Source organism: Mus musculus, chromosome 1, assembly GCF_000001635.26.
Source record: "Mus musculus strain C57BL/6J chromosome 1, GRCm38.p6 C57BL/6J".
Lineage (NCBI taxonomy): Eukaryota > Metazoa > Chordata > Mammalia > Rodentia > Muridae > Mus > Mus musculus.
Window position 1 is genome coordinate 38,175,063 of NC_000067.6, and position 20,364 is coordinate 38,195,426.

At 44.7% G+C, this 20,364-nt stretch overlaps 1 protein-coding gene across 7 annotated transcripts in view; it reads right to left on the bottom strand.

The window, feature by feature from the left end:
- Positions 1-330: 330 nt before the first annotated feature.
- Positions 331-20,364, bottom strand: part of Aff3 (AF4/FMR2 family, member 3) — a 454,786-nt gene continuing 434,752 nt past the window's right edge. For 5 of the 7 annotated variants that reach the window (XM_030251556.1, XM_006495737.4, XM_011238447.3 and 2 more), the window contains 7 exons: positions 18,504-18,567; positions 16,109-16,245; positions 11,874-11,945; positions 10,263-10,356; positions 6,553-6,602; positions 6,198-6,421; positions 331-4,508 (listed from right to left, as the gene is read on the bottom strand). In XM_030251556.1, coding sequence (XP_030107416.1) covers positions 4,387-4,508; positions 6,198-6,421; positions 6,553-6,602; positions 10,263-10,356; positions 11,874-11,945; positions 16,109-16,245; positions 18,504-18,567 — 763 coding nt within the window. In that variant the 3' untranslated portion in view covers positions 331-4,386. The remainder of the gene's footprint in view (positions 4,509-6,197; positions 6,422-6,552; positions 6,603-10,262; positions 10,357-11,873; positions 11,946-16,108; positions 16,246-18,503; positions 18,568-20,364) is intronic. The other 2 variants (XM_011238446.3, NM_001290814.1) reach the window with 2 other exon arrangements.

The window sequence follows — 20,364 nt, forward strand, 5'->3', positions numbered from 1 at the left end:
GGTACAGCTCAGGGGTGGACAGCTTGCATAGCACATGCCAGGCCCTAAGCTCAATACCTAAGATTAAAAAAAAAGAGAAAGAAAGGAAAAGAGAAAAAAAAGAAGCAAGGAAGGAAGGAAGGAAGGAAGGAAGGAAGGAAGGAAGGAAGAGAACATTTATAAAACAAGGTTGCTTCTAAGGAGATTCCAAGCTGGGAATGAGAATACTGCTTTGAAAATATTTAAGTTCTAAAGTTTCCTCGTAAAATATTAACTGAAACTGGTAAACTTTCTTTTTTTTAAAATGTACAACTCGGTTTCTCTCACATACAACATAAATCATTTAATGTATCGTTTGCAGCCTCAGAGAGGCAGACATATTTAATCCAGGTCTGTTTATAAACTCCAATTTTATATGGATTAAAAACTGCAGATAAATTAAGTCACAATAATATCCTGTACATGCATTAAGGCTGGTGACTGCTAAAGTCTCTTGAATATCTATAAACAGGAAATCATATGCCAATTACTAGTTCTGAAGAGTGTCTACATCATTAAAAAAACCTTTCATTTTTCTTTCTTCCTTTTTTTTTTTTTGGCGATACAGATTTCAAGAGTAACGCTGGAAAACTGTGAAAAATGTTATTTAAAAAAATATATGCATATGTTACTGTTACTGCACAGTTTCAAAGATGTGATTCATAAATAATACCACTGCGTTGATTGTATAATAATGACTGTACTTCCAAGGTGATCCGAGTGTGCAGTGACTTAGACTCAGTATTAGGCACTAGTCCTATCTGTCAGGTGTACTACAGTTCTGTGTTAGCTGTCTGATACATATATATTTTTAAATGTATGCATTTGTATGAACTGTGTCTATTCTGTATGGGTGTCAGAGATGTACACATCACCGCTCCACAGCACAACACACACACACACCATTGTTGCACATACTGGGATACATTTTAGTGCAGAAAGTCTCATGGCATTGCATTTCAGGTGTTCAATCTAGCACACAAACTGACAACTGTATTCTTCCAGTGCATCCTCTCAGAGAGTGGGACCAAGTTTCCATTTGAATGTCTCCAAAAGCCAGTTTTAAGCGATCTCTCTCCGGGCACATCTGCACCAGAGACTGAGACCTGCAGAGTAACAACTAATGCTAAAGCTTGCTCAGGAATAGCTAAGCTGTTCCCTTTCAAAGGTCATTCTAACATTGCGACAGAGGCGGGCATCTACTCAGGTCATGGGAGAGGAGACCAGCTGGACTTTGGTGGGACAGCTGAGGTCAGAGTATGTCTTCCAATGGAAACACGTGGTGACAGATGTTATGCTTGCATGTAAAACTCTCTGGAAAGACACAGCATCACTGAGCCACGGTCATCTCGGGAGTGAGGCAACCACAGGCTTGCATCTTCTACATTTCAGCATTATTTGAATCCCTATAATGAACATGTAGGATTTTTATAGTCAGAAAACATAAGAAAGGGGCTGGCAAGATGGCTCAGCAGGTAAGAGCACTGACTGCTCTTACGAAGATCCTGAGTTCACATCCCAGCAACCACATGGTGGTTCACAACTACTTGTAATGATCTTCTGGAGGGAGTGAGGCAGACCGGAGCAAGCAGAGGTCCTAAATTCAATTTCCAACAAGCACATGAAGGCTCACAACCATCTGTACAGCTACAGTGTGCTCATACATAAAATAAATAAATAGATCTTTAGAAAACACATAAGAAAGATGTTTCTATTTGCAATCCAACTTCAGACAAGGAACATGTTGTGGATGGACTTGCACGGCATCAAGTGGAAGATGGCCCCTTACCAGACTGACCAACATTGAGCCCCATCAGATGCGAGACAGTTTCTTAATAAAATTATCTACACTGGGCCTGTCACTGCTCCATGGATGGGGCAAGAAACTTGACTAGGATCTGCATGCTCTGACTATGTGACGCTACCCCCCTATGTGCCACACCCCCTAGCCCCCCAGCTCCACCCCAGACCAGTCTCTACAAGTTTTGTTTGGTCATCAGTGTGTTGGTCAAACCTGTGCTGGTACAATCAGCCAGAAGTCACCTTTGCAATTTAATCGGTTTCCCAGGCATGTGGATTGCGTGAGTGTCACAACCGAGCTTGTAACTTTAAAGCGAGGCAGGAGCAGAGACACTCCCCAAGGTTGCCCAGAGACCCTTGAGGATACGGCTCTACACAAGAGTTGGAACTCTTTGCCAGAATTCACCAAGGGTAACTAGAACAAAGTCGCAGTGCTGCACACAAGGTGATTCAATTTCGTATATTCAGACTTTAAACACAGGATGGGATCACAGACCTGCCAACAGTCAGAGAAAGGGATGCAAGGAGCATGGTGTATAGATAAATACAAAGATGGAAACAGAGGTAAAACCTTCTCACTTCAAGAATCTCAAAGCTAATCTGCTCCAGAATCTAAAACCTCTTGTACAGTGCTATGATACCAGTGGTAAATCCCATGCCTGACCTCTTGGGATGGCTTACAATCAATATTGCAGACATTATTTTCCTGTGTACAGGGTCTCTATAAAACATAAATGAGATTTATGTTTAGACTTGAATCCTCTCCCCCAAGATACCTCATTATGTATTCACAAATATTCTAACGTCTTATAAAAACAGTTCTGGTCCCAAACAATTGAAGTCAATGGACTGCTAAAATTTTCAAGTGTTTGAGGGCGAAAGCCAGATAGATGCAAATTCTACAATCCACTTTGGTGCAAATCACCAAACCGTGCTCAACTGTTTGCCTAGTTTTGCATCCACTCCTGGAGCTGGGGAATGAGAGCATTCTTATTTGCCACCTACTGACAAAGCTGACAGACGGTGATGTGTATGTGTATGTAGTCAGGCTCACAGGGAGACAAAGGAGACACACTTTGTGACACCTCAGCCACCTTGAACAATGGAGGGGTCTGCAGATGGCCTTGCTGATCTCCCTCTGGCTGATCTGCTCTAGTTCTGTCAAGTAACTCAAGGACAATGGTTTGTTCTTAAAGTGTTGTAAGATGTACCTTGTTTACAGGACTTTATACTAATATTTCAGATCTACACATATTTAATAAGAAGACTAAGTTTGGGGATGAAAAAAACATGAGAAAACAAACTTCTGACAAAAACCGTAAATGAGATGCTGAAAAACTAAAACAAACTCAATTAAAAAAAAACAAATAAACCAAAACCAAAACCAAAACAAACCAGACAAGACCCATGGTCAAGACAAAAACACACCAAATGCGAAGATTAAAAGCAAGATACTCTGGTTGTTGCTACTCCAAACCGAGTTTTGATCATCGCAGGGATAACTTTCCCTGCATTGTAAGCAGCTTGTTAATGAAAGCTTGAAAAAAAAATGTCCCCCAAGTCAAAATGTCACTCAAGGCCTGGAGTCGCACATGGTGTGTGACGAGCAAGAATCAGGCCGGTGACAACAGTGAGTGTGTCTGAGTCTGCAAAGCAACTGCCAGATCTAGGGACGGCACACTCTGGACACTGTCGTCGTTTGGCTGAGGACGGTTGCAAGAAAGCTACTGTAGAAAGAAGAGACTTGAAATGGGTTGGCTGGCCACAGCCACAGAGTCACAGTGGCAGAAAGAGGGACTATCTATGCCTGCAGGACTCATTGCCACCCGGTGAAGACTTTCATTCCGAACTGGAACAGCCACCGTTGCTAGTGGGGTTGCTGAGCTTTTACCGAATCCTGGTGCCATATGTGGGGACAAGGCAAGGGACGCTTGTGGGATCCCACTGGCTTATGTGTTTGGTAGATAATGAGGGGTCGGGGAGGGTAGTAGGGGAGGGGAAAGGCGTTTGGAAACATGCACTCTAGTGAACTTCTGGCACAAAAAGTAACTGGCTTGTCTCATCAATTGCTCATTAATATACAACAACCAAAAGTAATCGGGGAATTGTATATAATACTGAAAGGAACCAATAATAAGAGAAAGGTTCAACTCGTCCGGCAGTTACGCTCTCCAGGTGCAGGAGTGCACCAGGTGCAGCAATGCATGTGATCTCGGTGGGACTTTCCAAGAAGGCAATGGCTTAGCACTGGCGGGGAGGATGTGTCTGAGTGTGTGAGCACGTGTGTACTGCATGGGTTTTCTCCAATGAGGAACCTCTAATCACTGTCTAGCCTGGGATCATAGAAACTAGACAAAGGGAATACATTTTGATGAGCTGTTGATCTTACACACATACACAGGCAGCTTTGTACGAACCCACATCTAAACACACACACCCCAGAGAAACATCGTTGTTAGACTCTGAGATGTTCACTGTGGTTTGGGCTGGGAATGTCAGTAGCACAGTGTCCGGAAACATTGAGCCACTGAAGAGAAGAAAACACAGTCTGGCTCAAAGGCTTGGTCCCTAGGACAGGTGTACGCTGCTCCGAAGCCAATGCAGGCCTTGCTGGGAGTACTGGACCAGGTGTTCCATGCTGCTGTGCAGGGTGACAGGTCCCATGAGCAAATCCAGGTCATTGAAGAACTCTAGGAGACAGAGAGATGTTTGAGGGGGGCTACACGGAAGTCAGGGCTTGCATGACTTCAGAGACAGTCTATTCATGGCTTCAAGCATTCTCCACTGTGTATGTGGCCTTTCCCTAGAACAAAATAAAGCCCTACACCCTAATACGTGACTGTTATTTGCTATACTTGTGTTCCCAAATAACCGAGGTTCTGTTGTTCCAGTTACATTCTCCTGGGAGGAAAAAGATGGTTTTCACTCAAAGTCAATATGACTGCCTCTCTGTTATTTCCCTGTCAACTGTCATGGGCTGAGCCTCCGAAGGAGGTCCAAGGAATGAGTCAGTCAGTGGGCTCTAGGACAGTGGGTCAGTCAGTGGTGTGCACTGAGTGGTCACCTCTGCTGAAGTTACCTCCTGGACCAGAGTTCTCTGTCTGCTCGCTCCTTTATTTTGTACCTAGGTACTTTCTGGGAGCAGTGGGGAGCAGTGGGGAGGGGAGGGCAGGCAGATGAATCACAGGTGCGATGAACAGAGACACATAGAGGTCACTGAGTAACACTCCCTGGGAGGAAGCATCCGAGACGGTGTGGTCAAAGTGGCATCCTTCTAAGAAGGCAACAGAGGTTCAGGGAAGATTGCACACTCAAGGGAGTGGGAGGAGGAATCCAGGCACAGGGCAGAGGAGGAACCGGCCAGCCTGGGTGAGCAGAGCCAGGTTATACCCTACCCGTCACTGTCAACAGTAGGTAGTTCCCAGTGGTAAGCTTACTGACCACCCACTAACATCCTAAAACCTCTCCCTTCCCATCTTCTTAGGCGCCACAAATGTAGTCTCAGAAAGTACTCACTGCTCCGTTGAAGTCTTATTACTGTGTGAGAGGCAGAGAATGTCTGCGGGAGGGCGGGGGAGAGGACAGAGGTACTTATGCATACATGTGGCAGTCACAGGGCGGCTTTTGGGATTTGATTTTCTCTTTCTACTGTGGGCTCTGGGAGTGAACTTGGCCTGTCAGGCTTGTACCCACTGAGCCTTCTCCGTGACCCCTATTACTTCTGTCACCAGCAAAACTCTTTTAAAGGTAATTAATTCACAACTGTGTGTAAGACATCCTCTTGGGAAATATAAAGATATAAGCACTAACATTTGGGTTTTTTTGTTTTGTTTTGTTTTTTTGTTTTTGTTTTTTGAGACGGGTCTTATTTACATAGCCCAGGCTAGCTTGGAACTCCCTTTGTAGCTCAAGCTGGACTCAACTTTCTTGAAATCTTCCTGCTTCAACTTCTTGAGTACCATGGCTCTAGGATTCTACCACCAAGCCTGGCTAGCAGCTTAGACAGTAAAGAACTGCTAACACTCATTCATATATTTAATATTTTTGGAGCCCCATCTGTGTTCTAGGAACTAGGTCTTGGCAGGGGGGTGGTGGGGGAGAAACAAATTAAAATGAAATATAGTCTATGTGCAAGCTCACTGGGAAATCCCATGATTGTACACGTACATCTGCGCCTGAAATGATACCTGCGTCTGTGTGTATCTGCATCTAATTGAATCCACCTGCTTTTCCACAGCAAGGGTAAAAGCCGGCCCAGGTGGCAGGTGCCAGCCTTTTCTTTCTCCTTTTGTAAACTGTGAAATTTGATCGCCAATGCCCCTCGGGCATATTTCCCTGTGCCTGGGCGGGTCCCCATTCTCCAGGGCTTGTGCACACACCTCTGTTTTCCTTGGCCAGGTTATCAGCCATCTCCCAGTAGTCATAGCTGTGGAGGATGCTGTTGGTGATGCTGACGTGATTGGCCGCCATCTGGTGAATGCGCTGGGGGATGCTGACGATGGTCGATGGGGACAGGCCGCTGGAGCTGGAGAGGCTGCCCTGAGACCCCACGGAGCTGGCGGGAGAAGGGTTGGGAGACATGGGGGATGGGCTTCCAGTGCTCCTGGAAGAAGAGAGGTAGAAAATCCAGAGTGGAGAGGTTGGGAGCAGGCCAGGCAGGGAGGGCAGCCCCTCCCTCCAGGTATCGCGTCATGCAATGCGTGGTTTATCTGCATTTGGGGAAAGTGAACTTACTTGCCACTGGACCCCCATGGGGATGGGGCTTGGGCAGCTTTCGATGAATTCTGCAGGGAAATGAAAATTGGTACAGTGAGTGGCACTGGTTAAGTGACAGCAGCATATTTTCAGTCAACTGTGACAATAACTACTAAGATTCTGTAGGTCAGCGCAGACTCACTGAGAACAGATGGCGGCAGCGGGGAGTTACAATCTCGGGGCAGACACTAGTGTGTATGAATGTGTGTGTGCACAAGTGTGCATATATGCCTTTACACACAAATTTTAGGCATGGAATTAGTCATAACTGCAAGGGTTTGGTGAACGATGAGCCAATCCAGAGTTTGTTTGTTTGTTTATTTTTAATTGGAAATTAGTCTAAATCTTCTCAACAGAGTAGGAACTCTTCCCTTCTCCACAATAAGCAAGCCTTGCACCTAACTTTAGAGATCATCTACAGAGGCTTTTGAAAGAAGTGTGTCGTTAAACCCTATTGTTTTAAATTACAAAGTTTAAAATTATTTCTTTTAATGCTGGGTGTGGTGGCACATGCTTTTAATTCCAATACTCCAGAGACAAGCAGGCAGATCTTGGAGTTTGACGCCAGCCAGAGCTACAGAGAAACCCTGTCTCAAACAACAACAACAACAACAACAACAACAACAACAACAACTTATTTCTCTTAAAGGAATAAGAGAATATTCTTAAAGTAATAGCTTCAAATGTATTTCTTTTCTTTTCTTTTTTTGGTTTTTTCAAGACAGGGTTTCTCTGTATAGCCCTGGCTGTCCTGGAACTCACTTTGTAGACCAGGCTGGCCTCGAACTCAGAAATCCGCCTGCCTCTGCCTCCCAAGTGCTGGGATTAAAGGCGTGCGCCACCACTGTCCGGCTTCACATGTGTTTCTTAATGGAAAATTTAGAAATTCTAACACTTATTGGTACCTTATTACTAGCCCAATTAATTGTACTGAGATGTCCCCTCCCCCTTTGGTGGTATTGGGCACTGAGCCCAAGGTGTTACAGGAAAGCTCTCTGCCGCTCAGCTCTATCCTCAGCCCCTGACTTCCAGAGGTAGTCTGGCTTGGATATTACATCTCATGGGCTAGGTACTACATCAGGCATTTAAAGGTTCCCTGTGTTGGGGTGTGGCTCAGTCACAGACTGCTTGGCTGGTATAAGAAGCTCCCAGGTTTAATCCAAGGCACCACAACAAAGCAGAAACATATAAGCAAGCAAGAGAAAGCAATTTAAAAAAAATTTATGTGTCTGTGTGTGAAGTGTGTGTGTGTGTGTGTGTGTAGGGCTGTGTGTGAGAGCATGCCATGGGTGTGTAGAGGTCAGAGGACACCTTGTGGGAGTCAGTTCTTTCCTTTTACCATGTGAGTCCTGGGGGAATGGAACTCAAATCATCAGGCAGCTAGATGCCACGTGTCTAGCCTCTGAGGCAGCACACCAGCCCAAACCAAAAAGTTTGGAAAGTGTTTTCTTAACCAAGAGAAATTGGCAAGTGCAGCCAGCGGGCTTCCTGAGAGCCTGACCTGCCTTCTTGGGTAGTCTACACCAGGAGGGGTTAGGACAATGAGGGTCCCACCATTTCTTCCTTTCAGGGACAAGAAACCATGCCCACCTAAGAAGGTGCTTCCGGCAGAAGGAGCTTCGTGAAGTGCCTGGCCATCCAGTGTTAGTGGGGAAGCTACCACTATGATAAGAACTGGCTTTTCAGGTTCTCCGCAAGTGTAGACACAGGACAGAGTCACAGACTGCCACTTTCACGTGTCTCATGGAGAAAGCCGGGAAGAAAATATCACCTTAGGGGGTTCCCTCTCTTTCCTGCCAGAACGGTTCTGACGTGCCTAGCTGACGTGAGGCTCTTCACCTGTGTCTCCTCACGTCAACATTGTGGACAGGAGAGCGCGACGTGGAAGAGGGAGAGACGTCTGGGGGCTGCAGGCAGCTTCTGAATGGATGGAAGTCTGTAAGCCTCACGACATGGGTAGAGACAATCTCTCCCTAGAGACGGACTGCTAAAGCATGTTTTTCACAGCCAAATTATCACGGTAGCCTGCAGGCTCCAGGCCCCAAGCTGTATTTAAACGATCCTTAGAGTGTGGCACAAAGGGCACCTAGTAGCTACAAAACTTCAACAGGAAGGATAAGGTTTGGAGGTCCCCTGAAGGCATGTGGTCAGAACTGGGAGAGAGGGACAGATCTGAGATGTCCTGTCACAAAGATGGTGGCAGCAATTTAACAGGTGCAGTGTACAGCAAACCACACTGTACACTATTAATAGTAACCTGCCACTTGAAATATACTTAAAAACATACAAATGCCCATAACTCCTAGAAGAGAAACTGATTTTCTGTTCCCTTCTCTGTCCATTTTTGTTCATACTTTCAGACTGGATACACACACTGAAAACAATCCTTTAAAAGCTTGCCAGGACTCACTGGGATCACAGAATTTATCTTACTCCTTTTCCAAGCATCTTCGGTTTTACTCTATATAGCAATTCATCCCTTAGATTCTGATCTGAAAGTCACTCTCTCTGCCTCCTCTCCCATGTCTGTTATGTGTGTTTGGGACAGGTCTCACTGTATAGATCTGATTGGCCTGGAACTTGCAGCGATCCTCCTGCCTCTGCCTCCTGACAAGCCTGCCAGGCTATCTCATTGCTCCGCAGCAGTCATTCCATATGAACAATTAGAAAATGGCAGTGCACCAGACACAGACCAGAGCATCACCAGAGTAGCCTGACCATCCAGCTGGTCTCTCAGATGTTCAGGATGTCAATAAATGACTAAAAAAGATGTGTGTGTGCGCGTGCATGCACATGCGTGCATGTGTCTGTGTGTTTATATATGTGTGTGCGTGCATGTGTGTATTTATATTTATGTGTCTGTGTATATGTGTATATATGTGTACATGTTTGTATGTGTGTGTCTGTGTGTTTGTATGTGTGTATCTGTGTATGTGTTTGTATGTGTGTGTATGTATTTGTGTGTGTGTGTATGTGTATGCATGTATGTGTATGTGTGTGTCTGTGTGTTTGTGTGCATGTGTGTGCATGCATGTGTGTGACAAAGGAGGGGTGGAGACAAGGACGGTGTAATCTCAGACAAATGACATTTTGAACAAATGATTAACTTCAGGTACACTTGCAACAGCGCAGCAAAGAGGTGCTCTTCATTTGTTTTGATAGTTTTGTATTCTTCTCAGGAAAGTAATTGAATTTTCTGAGATAAAAGTTGCCATGGCTGTGATTCGATCTGTGTCACCACCACACATTGCTGTTGAGGGTCTCTGAGCTATAAGGAGCCATTTCCTATCCTTAAAAATGACATTTCAATCAAAGATTAAATCAGCTACAAGAGATGAACTCAGGGCAGTGGGTCTAAGTAGTTACTTCTAAGAATCTACGTGGACATAAGGAATCAGGTCTGCTCTAAGGACAGATCTATCCCCTAGACATTGGGGACAAATTGGACATTCTCTGTTTAGAGGCCATAAAAATAAGGACATGAAGACAGGGGAACAAGTTATCTGGGCTCTCAAGGCCCATTCTTGGAGCCCTGCAAACCACAAGTGTGTCATAAATGGGGTGACTCTGGACAACAGAGATGGCAGGTTTAGCCTCAAGGCAATGGGTGCATGAGGCCTTTCAGAGGTGCCTCTGCCAGGGAGAGAGCCTAGCACAAGGAGGCATGGTGCCTATTTGCTAGGCAGTACCTTGAAATAGTCGATAAGTGCTTTTGAATATTTTACAGCATGGTCTCTTTTGAGTCGAAACATCCGCCAGTATAGGAGAGCCAGGCATCGGTAACTGCAGGGGAAGAAGAGAAACGTGTGTCTTTCACAGCGAAGCTCCAGAACAAATCCTGTCATTTCTGACTCAATATTTTGATCACACTTATACCTCTAAAATGTTTCCATCTTAAGTATGTGTATGAGTATTTGATGTTCCTTTTGTTCAAAAAAACACGATTCAAGATTCCAAGGAGGACCCCCATACCTGCATTTACCACCAGATGAGGTGTAATAACAGCTTGAAGAGCTCTTTGTTGGGAACAGGGTCAGGCCACTCTCCTCTTCCACCACCAGAGGGCAGTGTCTCCCCACTACAGCCTGCGGGAGTGCTAGCACATTCTACCCTGCTTTATGGGGCGAGCTATTGGCCTCGCAGACGGGACAGCAATTTCCCAGATTCTATCACCTCTGCTTGTTAACGCTTTACTAGATTGTAATCAGTTCAAATAAAGTGCATTACAACCACAACAGAAATACTAATCTGAGGCTAGTTACGTTTGCTCATTTACTACAACGTTTTGTATAATTATTTATAACCTACATATATTCCAACATTAATTATTAATCACCGTCAATTTATTAATCTCATCACGGTACTTCAATAAAGAAAAGGGCATATTTAGCATTTCCTGAGACTCATTCTTTCCTGGTGCTTGACACGGGTAATTCTTCCCCAGCTCAGATCAGGAATGTGTTACAATCACAAGGCGCCCAGTATAACCCGATCCACCTCTTCTAGCACCTCAAACTCCCGAGGAAATCACGTCAAACGGCTCAAGATCATCTTGTGTCTCCCTTGCGGTTAGGCCATCTGAGATTCCATTTGCTCTTCCATCTCACAGATTAGACCTAGAGCTCAGGGAACCTGCTGAGGGCACACACCACTTGGAATTCACAGGACAAGAGACTAAGAGAGGGGCCGTACAGTTTGAGAGATGGGTTGAAGTGGCAGAGCAGATGCTGTGGGGAGAGTAATCACTGCACAGCCCTTACTGCTGTAATCCTAAGTGCAGGGAGATTAATTACCCATTAGCTAGTGTGGAAGAAATTATTTTACTACCTAAGTAAAATGAGCGTCCCCTCGGTTCAGTGTATTGATAACTCTAATGGATTGTGGGTACTCGTGCATACTGATTCGGCATGCAGAGTAACTTGTCCATGATTTTGACTGCATGTAAAGTGTTAAGTGTAAGAAAAATTCCATTTAGCACAGTTCACGTTCAAAGAACTGAGGTGGGGCCCGCTGTTTTGACTTCGCTTTTGTGTGTGGGCACATGTGTGTATATGTATGTGCTCATGCCTACCCATGCATGTGTAGAGTCCAGAGGTCCACACTGGGTGTCTGTTGTTCACCTGATTTCTCTGAGACAGGGGGCTGCTGGTTTTGGTTACCCTGATCGACTACTGTCATCATTCTCTCCCTGTGATGTGGTCAACCGTGAACTCAGGGTACCTTAGGGGAAAGTGGTCTGGAGGTTCCAGGAAGCACAGGGCAGCTCAGCACCCCATTTGCAGAGCTGGGGTTATACTTACCAAAGCGCAGCTAACTGTTTGTCCTCTGGTGTGGCATTGGGGCCTGAGTGGGTTTTTAGTCTCATAGCATACCTTAAAAAAAAAAAAGATAAAAAAGCAAAGGAATTAAATAGTTCTTTCTGGGTATCAACAGAAGTTTTTCTATGGCTCTCCACCCCACCCTCAGGTGTTCATTCTTTCCTTTCTTTTTATGTATATGTGTGTGTCTTTTTGTGTATATGTGTGTACATGTATGTACATATGGGAATGTATGGGTGCGGATGCCCATGGAGGACAGACTGGGTGTCGGATCCCCCGGAGCCTAAGTCACAAAGTAGCTTTGAGTTTTGGGATTCAAACTTGGGTCCTCTGCACAGGTAGTGGGTGTTCTTAACCACTGAACCCAACCTGAGTACATCCATCGGTGTACACAGTGCTGACAAGCCTGCCTTAAAAGCTAGCTGATGGCATTACTGTGCCAACTGGAAAGAGATGGCTTGTATGATGTGCTACCTTCTGTACCTTAATGACACAGAACCAACTCTCAGGAGTGCTGCAAGCTCGAGAAGCATTCACAGATACGGTAGGCGTCATTTCTGCATTTCTACCACACTGCGCCACTGAGGATAGAGCTGAAGCTCACCCTGGTACTTGGATGTAGTGCTCAGATTTGACTTTGTGAAGCTCTTGGCATAGCAAGCGGCTTGCTGAAAACGGCTGAGAAAGTAATCCTGCTGCTGCAGAATTTCTAAGTTCCGAGAGCAGCCCTTTGCAGCTTACCCCAGAGCTTGCCCAGGGTAGAGCCCTGTCTGTGTGACTGCCGTTTGATGGCATCGATGTTTTACACTGATGAGGCACAGACGTCTTTACCTCCCTTTTTTAAAGTCATAGTATCTTGAATACCAGACAGTGGTGTAAATTGTGTTTCAACCATCAAACCATTTACAAAGCTCACTCGAAGGAACAGTTTATTGTGGACACAGCTACAAATGTTCTTCCTCCTGGACACCCCAAGATTCCCTTTTCCACCACGTCTTTTTTATTGAGGAAGTTCCTTCATTCTTAAAAAAATTTTTTTTATTTAAGTTTTTTTTTAATTAGTTTACAAATAACTAGGTTGTATTCTGGCACTCTCCAAATACAATTTGTTTTTGTTTTATCTCCATTCCAACCTTCCATTATGCTCTGAGAACCGGAGAGGGAAGCAAGAGATGTGGGTCAACTAGAGACACATGCTTCTGGTGCCCTTAGCCTGACTCCAGCTTGAGCACTGGAAGGTTGTTTTTAGACTCCCTCTGCCCCAGTGAGAGGAGACCACTGCTGTCCTCGGAGGTGGTCTCAGCACTGACAACATGCCTTTGCTTTATGGTTGTTTTCAGGATTTGGGTTTTGTAGTCCCATGTTGTCATGGTGTGTCTTGGCATGTCTTGGTATGTCTTTAGGGTTATCCTGTTTGGGGTTTCTTGGCTTTTTGAATCTGTCTTTTGTTCAGTGATTTTTAGCCATTATGTCTTCTGCCCCATTCTCTTTTCCTCTCATTCTGGGGCTCTAGTGATAACACACACATACACACACACCACATGCACACACAGAAACATACCACACACATACATACACCACACTACACACATAAAATACATACACACATACATACCCCCTAACCTCCACACACACACACACACACACACACACACACACACACACACACACACCACATATATAACACATACACACACACACATGCCACATACAAACATACATACATACATACACACAGCACACACACATTACATGCACACACACGCACATACATACATGCATGCACATACATGCACACACACATACATGCATGCATGCACATACATGCACACACACGCACATACATGCACACACACGCACATACATACATGCATGCACATGCATGCACACACACAAAGTTGGATCTTTTGTGGTCATGTTTGCTGTAGTTTGTAGTGACTTGGAAATTCATGAGTTGGGAGTGATTCCCAACCTAACAGTACTCAGGGGCAAGAATCTTAAGATGGCCGGGCAGTGGTGGCACACGCCTTTAATCCCAGCACTCGGGAGGCAGAAGCAGGCAGATTTCTGAGTTCGAGGCCAGCCTGGTCTACAGAGTGAGTTCCAGGACAGCCAGGGCTACACAGAGACACCCTGTCTTGAAAACCAAACAAACAAAAAAAGAGAGAAAAGAAAAAAAGAGAAAAAGAAAGAACCGTAAGGTGGCTTTGTCCCCTGAATTGATTATGATCCTTTGCTCTCTGTAGCCCTGGGGAGGGAGGACATCTCTCCCTTGTAGAGAGATGCCCCTGCCCTGGCTCCCAAGTGTCTTTTAGGGAGAGGGGAGCTAGGTTTGGTGGGTAAGGCACAGATTTAAGTGGCAAAATAGCCACTCTGCTCCTTTACAAACCCCATCATGGCAGAGTTCATAACTGGTTACATTTTTATGGGGTACAATTTGACATGTGATACACATTCACACTGTATATTGATGAAGGCAAGGTAGTTAGCACAGTACCTTTTTATTCATTTGCCTTTTTTTTTTTTTTTTTTTGGTGAGAATGTTAAACCAATCAACCACCCAACGTCTCTTGAAGTTCCTCTGAAACACACCTTACCATTAACTGCTGTCATCCTTTAGGTAAGAGAACTTCCCCTCACCTCCACTTTCTGGGTACTGAGGGGGTGCCACTCATTCTGAACTCTGCTCCCTCTGGGCCAGGTGTCATATCTGCATCCGGTGTGTTTGATCGGCTTTGTTGTGGCTATGATTCACCTGTCCACTTGACAGCATGATGTCTTTAAGCAGGACACAACACTGAAGTTCACTGTAGGCCCCGTGGCATCAGATATTTAAAAATCAAACTGCACACCTGGTCTGCCTGTAGTTTTAATTCACTGTTGCTTAGCTATACACTGACGGTCCGGTCCTTCGTTGGTTTCCTTCCGAGAACTGCCTCCTTAGGTCTACATTTCAGGTTACTACTGTCATTTCTTCTCACCACTCTCGAGAAGTAGGATGAGTGAATACATTTATTCATCTGAGTGACAAGGACTAAACCCAGTGGCTTGTGCAGCTAACTGGTCTACCACAAACTTCAATCTCCATTTTCCCTATTGACCTTTTGTTTTCAAGCAACTTATAGAAGAAATGAGTTCAACACCTACCACTTCCTATCTGAGGGACACAGGGTCACATCCCCGCTCACTTTGGACAACCAGGGAGGCTTTGTGCAAGAGGTGCCCTGCCACACATACGAAGCAGGAAGGCAAGCCAAGGGAGAGTTGTAAGCCCCTCCACATTCTTATTTTGGGGGAGGAATGTTTGGAAATTGGTCTGGTGTAGTGTATACAAATGCTAAATCCTGAACCCCAAGATCGGGTTGCAGTCCCACAAGCAAATTCTCATGTACACTAGCCCCTGTAATGTAAACCTAGCTCCCCAATTTAAAACTATTGGTTAAATAAAAGTGGTTATAACCGATTAATGGGAGAGAATAGAGGCTGATGGGGTTTCAGTTATGGCTTGGGGACATTGCAGGTAGGGATATGGAGGAGAGGAAGAGGAGAAAGAAGGAGAGAGAAGGAGGGGGAAGGGGAAAAAGACCGAGAGAATAAAAGGTCTCCATTAGACTTGGTGGACCAGGAGCACTGGCTGAATGAAATGCCCACAGACAGACTGACAGCAGAACTAACCGGGGCAAGACTAAAACAGCAAGCACTTGGTGAGCACAAGTGAGAAATTAACAGTCGAGCATAGAGAAAAATAGATTAGGGGTAATTGGCACAGTAATTGTGCTAACGCTGATTTTAAAAATCCATAGGGGGCTGGTGAGATGGCTCATGGGCTGGTGAGATGGCTCAGTGGGTTAGAGCACCCGACTGCTCTTCCGAAGGTCCAGAGTTCAAATCCCAGCAACCACATGGTGGCTAACAACCATCCGTAACAAGATCTGACTCCCTCTTCTGGAGTGTCTGAAGACAGCTACAGTGTACTTACATATAATAAATAAAAAAAAAAAAAAAAAAAAAATCCATAGGACTCTGCCTCGATTATGGGGGGCTTGTTGAGTTGTATTAATAAACTAATAGTTATTAAATAACCTTTAAAAACCATGTACAGGGGAACATTGGCTCCCCATGGCTGCTAGAGCCGGCCACAATTCTCTTCTTAGTATGTGCGTATGTGCGCCGCTTCCCACCCCGCCCCGCCCTTGCTGGAAGCGGGGCTTGCCTACCTGATGAGCTCCACTGTCTCCGAGTACATGGTGTAGGGAGACTTGGATTCCATTGGCCCTTGTTCCATTGCGTTTCCGCACTCGATGAAGGACAAGGCAGCTTCGGCATAGTTCAGGGCCTTCCCGAACTTCTCCACCTGACAAACAGAATTGGTGATGTGTCCCTTCATAAGAGCTTTTTAAAGGGGGAAATTGCCGCAGAGTTTAAGAAACACAGGCTTCAAGCTCTAAAATTTGAGCTGGGGGGTTGGGGAGGGGGAGGAAGGGGAGGAGGAAGGGGAGGAGGAAGGGGAGGAGGAAGGGGAGGAGGGTGGGCGGTGGGGCGGGAGGTAGCTCTCTCTGCCAACCATAGCTCATTTTCCACAGTGTCAGGTTCCTGTGGTCAACACAGTCTGAAAATGTTATGAGGAAAATTCCAGACATATACAGTCGTTTAGTTTTTTTTTTTTAAATCATAGTTTTCTACTATAATTGTTCTACATGATCAGTATTTACTAGTCACTGTTAATGTCTTTCTGTGCTTTATTGCATATTAAAAACATGGATGCATATGAGAAATGTGCACACAAGGCTTTGGATAATCTGCAGCTTCAAGGAATGATGCGGGAGCTTGGAGCTTGAAGCCCATCTCCCACAGATAGAAGGGAGCCAGTACAAGTCCTCTCCAGTTCTCTCTCAGACTGCCATGAATTTGAGGCAGGTAAGTAGGAGTCATGTGACTGACAGCTGCCAGCACAGCTCAGGGCTAAGTTGCAGATTTCTGTTTCCTTCTCCCCAGTGGTCTGGCAAATCTATCCCCACATGGTGCTAACCGTGTGCCAGAGTTAAAAGTTCTGGCTCAGTACATAGATCTCCATGGCTGTCTTAGAGCCTTGATTACAGCCTCATGGGTTATTTATGACTTTATATCCCCTGGATGCTCACCCTCCTGGGCTTCATTGCTAAGGAGGAGGGCCTCACTAATGATTGAGGACAGAAACAAAGGGGGGATCAACCCAAGGTTCAGAGCTGAAAACCAACCACAAGAACAACTCTGGGGGTTATCCACATGGTCTACGTTTATGCTAACCAGCACAAACTGCATAGCACCGCCAGTTTGGCTGAACATACCTGGCAAAATAGGGCTCCCTACACCTGATGCAGCAGCCACGGGCCGGCTTTACAGCCCGAGTTCTCCCAAGTCTAGAACTCTGTACTGAGGTTCTGGCTCTAGACACTGAAAGCTGCTCCAGAAAACCATGTATTCTTGCCTTGCAAAAACACCTCTGTTTTCCCACGATTTATTAATCAAAGAAAAATTCATGGACATTCCCTTTAACTACTCTCAATCCCCGCCACTAAAAATAAATAAATAATTTCCCAAACTTTCATTAACAATGATAACTTTGAAAAATGAATGCAGAGCAAAACTCTTGTTAAAAAATCAATAATTTAATACATTATAAGTCAAAACAGGCAGCTGGGCGTGGTGGCGCACACCTTTAGTCCCAGCACTTGGGAGGTAGAGAGAGGTGGAGCGCTTAGTTCGAGGCCAGCCTGGTCTACAGAGTGAGTTCCAGGACAGCCAGGGCTACACAGAGAAACCCTGTCTTGAAAAACCAAAACCAAAACCAAACCAAAGTATGATTTTGCTCAGCAGTGGCCATGCATGTACACTTATTTCCTTCCTTTCCTTTCCTAATTTTCAGTACTATAGAAAGAGTGATCCACACATTAGCTTCTTTGGATGACCTAAACTCTGCACTTGTCTGAGGACAAGAGCCATTCCTTGCCATCCTCTCTGTGTTCTGATATTCGCTGCCTGTATCCACATTACCCTAGTGCTCCTCAGCAGGTGACATCAGGTGATAACCGTGGTGGGCAGCATGAGGCACACCGAGAACGCCTCTTAGGGGTTATGTATCTCGCTCACTGGAGCCATATTCTGAAAGGTAACTGAAATGGCGCCTTCATCTCCAGCCCTCCTGACTGATCTTGTTATGAACTCCAACGAGGAAGAAAACTAGCATTTCAAGGTAGAAACAAACAAATCTGAAAGAGATTTGATCGTGGGCCTGAGCCAAGGAACAACCAGACAGACTAGCCAGAGAGTAAAATGCAAATTTAATTTGTTCCTAATAGCTCCACCCACTGACTCCACTGATGCTGGCTACCACTCAATCCTTAAGACAAAATTGCAATATTCATTTATCCAGGGCTTTCTTCCAGTTAGACATTGCCGAGTGAAGTCATAATTTATTGGGCTATGAGCCTTTGATTATATAAACATTTTCCCATTTAGCAGGCCCAGCCATCCTTGTAATAGATTTTATAATTGCCCTGGCTATACTGCCCCAGTGACGAAGCTGCAGAACAAACAGTTTGGACTAGCAAGTCTAGAAAGAAAGGGTCTTACCATGGCGTCTGCTTTATGTTTCATCCGCTTGGCTTCTCGCATAAAATAATCTGCACTTCGAGGCCTGTAAGAGGAGAACATCAGATGCCATTACTGCTTAAGTGTGAGATCTATGGGAACTACGCTTTCCTTTCATTCAAACATAAAGCGCAATTTAAAAAACTCTGCTTAATACGGAATCAGGCCTACATTTTGCACTCTCAAATTACAGCCTGTACATAAAATACATTATTTTCCTCCTAAGTTAGCAATTCAGAGCCCACTCAATACATGCAGATAGCCTATATTTTTAGTTATTTTAACGTGATTCTCAGTGCCTAATTTGTGGACAATTTTTTTTTTATTGTATGGATAAGAAAAACGTAAAAAATCTTATTTTGCATAATATCTACAGAAACCCACCCCCCTTTAACTTAAAATCTGTAAATATATCTGATGATAATATCATGAATATGTACGGGTGAATATTTATTTGTTCTTGTGAGTGTGCCATTTATATACAGAAATGGTACCTAGAATCGTATGCACATATATTTAATTATCTCAAAGCCTCACAGTGAAATGAAAGAACTGTGATGCAGTGTGTTTATGTTCCAGTTGTAATAAAGTTAATTGTAAAATGATGTCTACCTTGTAACAATGCAGAGACACCATGTATCGTCTGGAGTGCTGATTAGCTTGCTGGTGAACAGAAGCATTAGACATGTGTAACATGGAAGCAATAGCCTTGGCCAGGGCCAGTTCTTCTGGGAGATGAAGGTAATTTGTCCCAAGACCGACTGCATGTGCATAACGACCCTGAGTCACATAGATAGGAAAGCTATGCAGAGGATGGTGCCTTTAAAAATGCTTAGTCTAATAGATTAATTTAAAAAATCCTTCACATCCTTTAGATGCCATCAGCATAAACTTTTTTGCATTCCGTGTGTTATGCGATCAAGAAACTGACCTACTCACAACTACCAGTCGGGGCTATGATGTCAGCCGAGACATTAGTCACGGGTTGCTTAACCTGTTATGATATGCTTATCTTAAACTGTCTTGTTTCAGATTCTAATGGGTCTTTTACCGCATTGCAATACCAGGTAGTCAGAACATTCCTTTATTCAAAGAGATCAGTATGATAGTAAACTGTGGGTTAGTACTACATTTAATTAACAAACTAAGAAACAAAATCACAATCAAAGCAAATAATTAGTTTTGGGTAAAAAAAATTGGAATAATAATAATAATAATGATAATAATAATAATAGACTCTCAGGAATCAAAGGGAGGGAGCTTAGATGAAATGTCCAACATGTGGAGAAGGAACTTGTAGAGTCCTCCTCCAGAAGAAAGACAGAGCATCAAGTGGAGGGATGGGGCTGTCATCCCTCAGTCAAAAACCCTGGTCCAGAATTGTTCCTGTCTAAAAGAACTGCAGGGACAAAAATGGAGAAGAGACTGAGAGAAAGGAGGTCCAGTGACCGGCCTAACTTAGGATCCATTTCAAGGGGAGGATCCACGCCCTGACACTATTACTGATGCTATGGTGTGCTAACAGACAGGAGCCTAGCATGGCTGCCCTCTGAGAGGCCCAACAAGCAGCTGAAAGAGTCAGATGCAGATATTTACACCCAACCAATGGACAGAAGGCGGGGATCCCTGTGGTTGAATAGGGAAAGGCTGAAAGAAGCTAAGGAGGAAGGCGACTCCATAGGAAGACCAGCAGTCTCAACAAACCTAGACCCCCAAGATCTCTCAGACACTGAGCCACCAACCAGGCAGCACACACCAGCTGAGATGAGGCTCCCCACACATAGACAGCAGAGGACTGCCTGGTCTGGCCTCAGTGGGAGAAGACTCGTCAAAACCTCTAGAG